This window comes from Phoca vitulina, unplaced genomic scaffold, assembly GCF_004348235.1.
Source record: "Phoca vitulina isolate PV1807 unplaced genomic scaffold, GSC_HSeal_1.0 scaffold26, whole genome shotgun sequence".
NCBI lineage: Eukaryota > Metazoa > Chordata > Mammalia > Carnivora > Phocidae > Phoca > Phoca vitulina.
In genome coordinates this window covers 23,144,519-23,154,666 of record NW_022589729.1, presented here as the reverse complement: position 1 = coordinate 23,154,666, position 10,148 = coordinate 23,144,519, and the positions used below count along the sequence as shown (strand labels likewise).

The 10,148-nt window shown below is 40.9% G+C and overlaps 1 protein-coding gene across 1 annotated transcript in view; it reads right to left on the bottom strand.

Annotated features, from left to right (window-relative positions):
* Positions 1-9,175: 9,175 nt before the first annotated feature.
* KIF14 (kinesin family member 14) overlaps positions 9,176-10,148 on the bottom strand; it is a 51,687-nt gene continuing 50,714 nt past the window's right edge. The window contains exons 29-30 of the mRNA XM_032422354.1: positions 9,918-10,056; positions 9,176-9,555 (exon numbers count right to left, since the gene is read on the bottom strand). Of these exons, the coding sequence (XP_032278245.1) occupies positions 9,176-9,555; positions 9,918-10,056 (519 nt within the window). The remainder of the gene's footprint in view (positions 9,556-9,917; positions 10,057-10,148) is intronic.

The following is a 10,148-nucleotide window of genomic DNA, read 5'->3' as shown; positions in this document are numbered from 1 at the left end:
TCACCTAGCTAACTTCTTCTCATTTTCCAGGTCTTGCATATCCCATCTTAACCTCTGGGTTAGGTGCTTCCCATACATCCCCTGTCAGAGCACTGGTCACACCATACTGTCATCGCTGCAGACTTGTCTGTCCTCCCTCTAGAATGTGAGCTCTGTGGGAGGAGGTCCTGGGCTGTCTTCTCTGCCGTTGTATTCTCAATGCCTCAGTGCCCTGCCTGCCACAGCACCAGCATTCAATTAATATTTGAGTGAGAGATTTTCATAGAGGAGGTAGAATTTCAGGGAAGGGTAGGACTCGATGAGGTGCACAGAAAGAGAGAGGATATTTCTCATGTCAGCCAGAACTTGGGGCCAGAATGCACAAGGTTCACCTGGGAGACACTGAATAGTTCATAGTTTGGAAGAGTATCATTGTAGGAAGAGTAAAATACCAAGCTCTGTATTTGGGTATCAATCTGTAAGCAGAAGCAAACATGAAAGTTCTTGAGTAGAAGGAGATAAGAAAATAAATTCAGAGATATAAGAAGACTATCCTGGTAATGGCAGGTGGGGGACAATGGAACTGGAGAATATAAAAGTAAGATCAGTCACTAGCAGCCTCTAGGCACAAGGTAACAGAGACCTAGAGTTTTATCAGTGGGAACAGAAAGAACGGGGCAGGGGCACTTGGCTGGCTCAGTCATGCGACTTTTGATGGCAAGGTTCTAAGTTCAAGCCCCTCATTGGGCAATTAAAAAAAATCTTTTTTTTTTTTTTAATTTTAAAGGAAAGAAGGGGCAGATGAGACTGTTTGGTGAGAAAGAGTCAATAGAATGGGTATCCAGTTGGATGATGGGAGACACAGGGAGATAGAGTGTAGACTAAGATTCGGGAACTGTGAGACAGTGATAAGCAGAGGATCAGGTGCAAAAGAAGTTTGTGGAAGAAAAAAATGTGTTTGCAGAGACAGGTGGGGATGAAAAGTTGGAATGTGGGAGCCTGTTGGGCTGAGACATATGGAAAACCCACATAGGAAAGTGCTTGAGATCCTGAGGGAAAGGTGTGGAGGTAGGAGAGAGAGAGAGAGAGAGAGAGAGAAGCCAAGCCCTGAGCTTCAGGGACCACAAGAGAAAGAGTGACAGAGACCACATGGGGCAGAAGTAGGAAGGGACTGGAACAGTGTTCAGGGAATGGAAGCCAGCAGGGCCTTCTGGAAGGGAGGCAGGGGATAATGAAACCATTTAATGCTGCAGAAAGATCAAGGAGAATCAGAAGGCCCAGAGGTTATTTGCTTTTCTCGAGAAGACCTTACTAAAAGCACCACTCTGCAAATAACTCTGAAACTCCTTGCTGATTTGCACATGGGTTATTAAGAGCTTGGGTTGCTCTGCTGTGAATTTCCCTTGATGTCTAGTACATTTTATTTTACTTCAGGTGGAATTTCCCAAAATCTAAGCTGTGTGGATATGACCCGAGAGCTTAAGCTCTTGACAAGTTTCATGTCCCATATTCCAGACCTATGTGAACTTGGCAATGAGGATGCATTCTTTCTATTTCTCCATCCCCTTGCCTGATGATAAACTGGGGATGTGATGTCCTAAGTGGTTAGGGAGGATATAGAAACTGAAGGAGATGAAAAACAGAGATCTCAGTATGTGCAAAAGCTTCAAACTAGTACTAGACTCTTGTGTTATTTTAAGGTTGCTGCAAAACTATTCCCTCCCCTCTAAAATGTAATTGGTATAGGAGTGAGGGATCAGGATCCAGACTTGGACATAAACACAAATGGTCCTCCGTAGCAGCGTAAGGTAGTGACAAAGAATACAGGGTTTGGTAATCAGCAATCCAGAATTCTAAGTCCTTGTGCCTCCGCCAGCTGTGTGATCTTGTACTGGTTACTTAACATCTCTGAACCTTAATTTTGTTATCTGTGAAGTGGCAGCAACAACAGTACCTTATTTGTTGTTGTGAACGTGAACTAAGGTCATGCTTGTGAAGCACTAAGTGCGATGTCTGTGCTCACCAAGGTTAGAGTGCAAGTTCACAGGAGGTGTTAGCTGTGATTCTGTTTGTTTGAATCTGATCGATGGCCAGAAAGGTCAACGTCTAACATGTTGGCCCAGGAACTTGTAAGAAGAGGAAACAATGACCATTGCACGTTGCGGACAAAGCCAGACTGATATGTCGCTGTGAGGAGGTGTCAGCAGGGAAGGAAACAGTCCAGCCCAGTCCTGGGGGTGGGAATGGGGTAGATAATACAGAATTTTTTAAGATTTTATTTATTTATTTATTTATTTATTTATTTATTTATTTATTTATTTATTTCTCTATCTATCTATCTATTTATCTATCTATTTATTTAAGAGAGAGAGAAACAGAGAGAGGGAGGGGCGGAGGTAGAGGGAGAGAGAATCCCAAAGCAGTCTCCCTGCTGAGCAGGAAGCCCATTGTGATATCACGACCCTGAGATCATGACCTGAGCCAAAGGATGCTTAACCGACAGAGCCACCCAGGCGGCCCTTGGGTAGATAATATTAATACATTCATAATACTGACATTGTAATAATAACTGCTTCTCGCTGAAACCCGTGTGCCAGTCCTTGTCCGAAGCAAGGCACACGGCCCAACAATTCAACTGAACTCACAGCAGCCCCCCCGAGGGTGGTGATTATCTCTGGGTGTGCTGAGGAAGCTGAGGCCTGGGGAGGGTGTGACTTGCTCAGAGTCACAGAGGAAAGGGCAGGGAAGGAACTGGAGCCCAGGTCTGGCTCCCTGTACTCGCTGCTTGGTGCTTCCTCCCCAGCCCTGTCCCTGGGGTGTTTTTACAATTGTTTTTACCCTCCGCCTCTTTTCCGTCTTTCCTCCTAGCTGTTTGGGCAGCTGGGGTCCTAGCACTGTGTTCTGATCCAACTTCTTGTATTCTTTTTTAGCTTCTCCCTGGACTTATATGTTCACCTTTTAAAGAGTGAAGACAGGGATTCTGGGTGGCTCAGTTGCTTAAGCATTTGATTTCTGCTCAGGTCATGATCTCAGGGTCTTAAGATTGAGCCCTACGTCGGGCTCTGCGCTCAGCTCAGGGTCTGCTTGTCCCTCTCCCTCTGCTCCCCACCCCGCCGCACACACACTCTCTCAAATGAATGAGTGAATGAATGAATGAATGAACGAACAAACAAAAAATAAATAAATAAATAAAATCTTTAGAAAAATAAACTAAGGAGTGAAGACAAGGAAGTACTTGAAAGAAATTGTTAAATGCTCAAATCTATGAAAAGTGACTTATGTTAAGTTCAACTTTATCTAAATTTTCACCTAGAATCCTCTCAGAATGGCAAGGAGACATCTCAAATTGATTATAAGCACATTCCAGAGTTTGATTTCAGAGTTGCTGCCAGGAAGGAGGCCTTTGTAAGCAAGTCAGTACCAAGAGATCTTTTTGGTGAAGAGATTTTATAGGAAAGAGAATAGTTAAAGAATCACTGGATTAAAAAAAAAAAGTCTAGTTAAAGAGGATTTGGTTAGTCAGTCAGCTGAGTGAGTAACCCCGGCTTCCCAGAAGTTTATAATCTCATTTTGTTCTAGCAGAACATTCCTGAAGCATTTTATCAGGAATGCTAATTCCTTCCCAGAAAGAGGTCGTGAATTACATCATGGAAAAAAGCCATGCCCTAGACAAGGTTTGAGACAGATTTCTTTTTCCACCCTTCAGTGACTTCATTGTCCACTTCAACCAACTTGTGTCCTCGATGATGTGGTGGGGCGGGGGCTTGGTTTCAGAGAAGTAGGGAAAGAACCTGAACTCAAGTCTAGGAGCTTGAAGAAGTCTTTCTTCCTTTTCTGTTCTTGAGTAGTAAATAGGTGAGGTTTATCTAAGTCCCCTCAGGGTTTGCCCACGGGGGAGGTAGCCTGGAAGGTACAGAAGCTAGGAGCAGTGGGTTCTGGGCAGCAAGCCAGGGGGCCTGGGAGTGGAAGGGAACGTGTGCAGGGAGGAGTAGAAAACACTACAGGGCCTGTGGGGAGCCTTGATCCTGCTGACCCAGGAGGCCTAATGGAGACATTAACAGAAATGACTTAAAATCTGGAAGGAAAAAATGCAAGAAGAGCCCTTTCCAATCCTAAAAGTAGAGCTTGAGCGAAGTCCCACACTGAAATAGAGAAAAACATGAGATCCACGTGGGCAAATGGCCAAACTGCAAAGAACTCCCGTGTCCATCAACAGGCGAAGGGCTGAACCGTTGGGGGCAGAACACACGGAATACTCGGTACTCCTGAGCAGTAGCAAGGGCTGGAGTGCTGACTCACATACCAGCCTGCGTGAACCGCGAAACACTGTGTTGAGTGAAAGAAACCAGACACCGGGGCACACACTGTTTAATTCCATTTATATGAAGTCCAAGGACAAGGCAAACTAATCTGTTGGGATAGAAATCAGCTTCTCCTTTCTAAAATGATGATAATAACAGTCCCTACCTGATAGAGTCATGGGTGTGAGGGTGAACAGATAACGCGGCTACAGCGGTTAGCCTGGCAAACCCAGTGTATGGTAACTCAAGCAAAGTCAGCCACGATTATTGATGGATTTCACACTTGAGCAGTTTCAACCACCATGTGTGAGTGGATACTCCCAAATTCACATTTCTTTTTCTTGAGCACTCTTTTTTTTTTTTTTTAATATTTTATTTATTTGGGAGAGAGAGAGAGAGTGTGTGTGAGCAGGGGGAAGGGCAGAGGGAGAGGGAGAAGCAGAGTCCCTGCTGAGCAGGGAGCCCGATGGAGGACTCGATCCTGGGACCCTGGGATCATGACCTGAGCCAAAGGCAGACGCTTAACTGAGTGAGCCACCCAGGTGCCCCTCTCTTGAGCGCTCTAATTCAGCTTGTCTACCTGGTGGTACTACAGCCACCTTAAATTGAAATGTATCTAAAAAATCACCTCATCCCCCTCACCCCTTAAATCTAGTTCTGCCTGTATTGTTGAAAACGCCAGCATCCACTAAGTCACCTAGGACAAAGCTCACTGTGTACCTTCTACCTCTGGTAAGGAAGCGGCCAGGATGTGGCGGAGTGACCGGCAGAGCCTCTAGAATCTGCATCTTCAACAGCTACACTATTCAGCTGTCCTTAGGGAGAGCAAGTAAACTTCAAAGAGGAGGTCACTAGGCACAGAATCCTCGGGAACACTAGTATTTAAAAGGATTGGTGGACGATGAGAAATACATGGAGTTGAAAAAAGTGAAAAACCAATCAGGGAGGTAGAAGAAGCCAGAATTTTCTGTTATAGGGGACATGGGAGGAAATAATTTTTATTTATTTATTTTTTTAGATTTTATTTATTTGAGGGGAGAGGCAAAGGGAGAGAGAATCTCAAGCAGACTCCATGCTGAGCGCGGAGCCTGAGGCAAGGCAGAATCTCACGACCCTGAAATCATGACCTGAGCCAAAACCAAGAGTCCAACACTTAACTGACTGAGCCACCCAAGCACCCCCAGGGGAGGAAAGAATCTCTAAAGAGAGGAAGCAATCAAGTAAGATGAAGACTGAAAAATTGCTTTGGATTTTGCAGTTAGAAGATTGCCAACGACCTTAGTGAGAGCGGTTTCAGGAGGGTGGGTGGGGGCAGCCAGCGATGGAGTGGCTGGAAGAGAAGGAAGTCAACGGTGACTTCACGGTACAGCATCCAAAATGGGGGGGGGGGGGGGGAAGGCCTTGAAAGACAGAAAAGGAGAAGGGTTATAAGAGGTGATACCCATTTTCAAAATGTCAGAGATTCCCCATCTTTTTAGTGAATAGCTCAATCTGTTCCTCTTGAAAATGAGGGCCCCTGAAGGGCAGATGCTTGATGATGTAGACAAATTCAGATGTTTACACCGAAATGAGCCAGAGAAACAAAAGCATGATTCCGTCTTAGAAAGGACTGTGAATTTCCTCTCAAATTCTTAAAAATCTATGAGCATCTGAACTCTGGGCCATTTGGCAATGGGAAATGGGAATAGCCATGTGCTTAATCAAAACGGTGTCCTCCTGAATTCTTTCTTGAATCAATCAGTAACACTGTGGTGGTTCTCCTGTGTTTCAACTTCAGTGTGGTGAGAGGTCTTCTGCACTGAGAAAGTACAATGTTATGAACAACTGCGGATCCAACAAATAGGGTCTTTCACAAGTCCGGGATTTGAGGCAATCTAAGGGTTTTTTGTTTTGGGTTTTTTTTTTCATGTTTCTATGACTTTGCACTAGAAGTATGCCTGGCACTGAATAAATAATTATTGGAATAAGTGGAATGAACCTAGCTATCAGATGATATTAAACTAAATGCCCATACTCCCCTTTTTTTAAAAAACCCATAAGCCAATAATGGTTAAAAGAAGAAAGATGAAAAAAATCCAGTCTTGATAATATCATGCAACAACTGTAACTTGCTAAATCCAGAGCACAAGCTTCCTTGTTGAATCATGCACAAGAAGCTGAACAGATCAACCTTCTTTTAACCCAACCAAACTGACACCTTCCCCCTCCTCTGTGATAAACAAACTCTTACTTTCCATATTTAGATAAAACCTCAAAATCGTTATTGGCACATAGTTAGGCACTGCAAATTTAAAAATGCTAATCAGTTAACTAAATAATATTTTGCCAAAAATTTCAGAGGGACCTCCTGAAGGACATACGTCCATCACACAGAACCTTCCTTAAGGCCGGTGGGATACTGTTTACTTCCTTTTATTAATACAGAACCTGATGGTAGCAGATATATTTTCAAGTATGCCGTGTTTACAGGGTTGTAATACAACTTGGCTTCCTGGCAGACTGTCATCCACAGCACAGCCTTGCACCCAGTGTGACCTGTACATGTGATGATGAGGGTTTCACGGCCCATAATGGGAAAGGACAGACACCAACATTTACAAACGGTCCACTACTTGCCAGGACCTATTCCTACATTTTTCCCATTTAATGCTCAGGGAGTCCATGAGGTGGGTATTACTTTTCTTTCTGCAGATGAGGAAATGGGCAAGAAGACAGCAAGCAACTTGTCTAAGGTCATTTGGTTATTAACTAGCCTCGCTGGGATTCATAGTTGAAATGTGTGAAAAATGCGTCAAACTCCAAAGCTCATGCTCTTTCCACTACAGCACATGGGGATAAAGCTATTCCAGACAACCAACTGCGAAGAGGCAGAACAATGTTGAAAGAAAAAAAATCTAAGTGGTTGTCATAATAATATTATTATTGGTTAGTATTGCCTAATTATTTGATTTGCAATACCAGTATAACTATATATCTATAACTATATTTATATAGGTATATATATAACTATGATGTAACTAGTATAACTATTATCAAAGCAGAGCTATTATGGCAATTTTGAGTCAGAAATAAAGTAAGAAGAAAATCAATATAAAATAAAAAAACTTGAGACCAAGAGATAATTCTGAAGCCAATAAGATTTATTAAAGGCATTCTCTTTATAACATTTCTTATCAGTGCACATGATTCTAATAGCAAATATATTTTCATCATTCATTTGAATACTGTATAACAAGTTACTTAAAAGTATAAATATATATATATATATATATATATATACAAAATTTTACAAAGACACTAATAGGTTTCTGACCAATGAAGTCATGAGTTTAGAAAGCAGGAAGTAAAGATTAAGTACCAAACATTAAGATGAAAACTACTGTGTTGATACTTTAGGAAGTTCTTCCAAGAAGTACAACGTTCAGGCAAAGTTCTTATATGTACATCGATATGTATCAAGTTCATGAAACTTGATAGCAAAGGTGCCACTTGGCAGAACACTGACTATTTAAAAATATGTTTAGCACTTCATAAAGAATACAAACTCAAATGCCAGAAAGAAAAGGAAAAAAAAAAAAAGAGAGAGAAAGAAAATTAAAGCAAATTTGCCAGCACCGCACCTGGCAACACAGCACATGGTTTATTAACATTGTTCTGTCTACAGTAACCAGTATTATCCACAATCTCTTCCCAGCAAGGCAATTACCGAATTTATTCATTCTACTCATGTCCGATTTTCACTCGTCAGGCCGAATGTACGAGTGATATCTGCAAGTGAAAAGGGCACATGAAGAAGATCTGTTTATTTAAAAGAATTATTCTCCAGGAACTGCTCAATATCACCCAAGCAGAATCACTAAGTATCTTTCCAAACTACACATATGCTTGTGGTCAAAAACGTCAAACTATTTCCTTAATGAAAGATCCCAAAAGGAGAATATTCTCTTTATTACTTGATTCCAAATCAAGGTTTCTCTAAACTGTGAGATAGGATAAGGATCTTTAATCTTTACCAAATCCTGTGCAAACACTTTCATTACACCTTTAACAAAACAAGCATTATCAAGAAAAGGTCCAGCCCCTGATTTCCTAACCCCATTCAAAAGGTGAGTGTGATTCTGGCAATATTTAATTGGTTTTAAACTATATTCATACAGCCCCATTATGGAACATAGATAACATAGTGAACTACTATGTCAGCAAGACATTTTATTAACATATAATTATACTATATTTAGGTAACTACTTCTATTTGGAAAGAAAAGGAAACTGCCCTTGAACACACTATTCAAAACAGCAACCAGTTAACCTTTCAAGAAAAACAGTCTCAGATATAACACTGCAAGTTGAGCTGCCTTAGTTATTACTACATTGGCAATTTCACCATAAACCTCATTGTAGCTGTTTGCAGAGGAGAGAGGGCACAGGCATAAATTATTCATGTGTAATAATACCCCATATTCATGTGTTTCCACTCAAGAGAAAATAACTTATAATAATTATAGTAACCATTTACAAACAAGCTGAAGAACCAACCAGAGATAGTATGTCAATGTGAAAACCAAACATTTAAAATTCAAGGCAATGAGAAACTGGAGAAATGACCATTCACTTGTTTTCGAACTCCTGATTTCATTCTCCTGCCACCATGTTCCAATACCGTGAATGCCTATTTAAAATCGTCTGTCGAGAAACTTCTGAATGCACATTCTGAAATTGGGATTCCATAATGCTTATACTCTCCATTCCCAATGGAAGGCCACCAAACAGATGTGGACTTCTCTGAAACATTTATGCTGATTTCCTGCTTTTTATATTCTCCTACGTAAGGAAAATTGCCTACCCAGTGTTCTCTCTCTTTCATGGATGGTCATAAAGTGCCTACATATCGGAATTCAAACCCACTGAATCCTAATGGGTGCACTGTCCTCTGAGGTCACTGCTGGGGATGAGCCATGGAGTTCATACACTTGCTTTGGTACACCTTTATTCCTAACAGAGTCGGTCCTGCTTGATTTAGATTGTTGTCCTTCTTCTCTGGTATTTTGGTTACATGTTTCCCAGGGATTCAACAAATCAGGTCTTTCTTCAGATTCAAAACATAAGAGGAGTGACTTGACTAGAGATTCTAGTCCCCCATGGCCAACTTGAGGTATTTTCTTCTCACAGCTGTCAAGAGAAGTAGAGTGCATGTTCAAGTCATCATGAAGATCCTTGGCCAAGTTGCAAAGACTTTCAACACAATTCTTGAGAAGATTTTTGTCACTGTGGAATCCTAAGCAAGAAGAAAAAGTTCATTAAACTTTTTATTCTTCATGAGGTATTTATTACTCTTATATGACTCTACATATGTTTTAGGTCAAAGTAACCCTGTCAAGATAAATCTAAACTACTTGAGATTACTCAGCTTATCTGCTAAATAAATACCTGGTTTTTTAGGATCTAATTATTTAGGCAAAGTACTTATATATATTAAGTGAGAATACGACCATACAAGTTCCTATATTGGTAATTAATGTCAAGGAAGTAGCATTAATTAGACTTTAGTTAATGAATTAGACTAGAAATGAAAAGATGTCTGAGAGTTCTTAAACTATAAAATTTTGATTAATTACAAATTCTGTCTGGGGTATATACCTCTCAATGCAGAAATAATAATTTGAATAGTTTGCTCTAAGCAATGTTTTAACTTCAGGAATTCTGGTGCAAGATTAACCATCTTCTTCAAATCTTGGTATCCAGAATTTTCTTGTTGTAGTTCAGTTCTGAAACTTTTCTGTAAATAAAGTTAATATTTTTAAAAATATATAAGCTACATGACAGTAAGGCTTAGTCAATACAGTTTTAATCACCAGAATCTTATCTTCA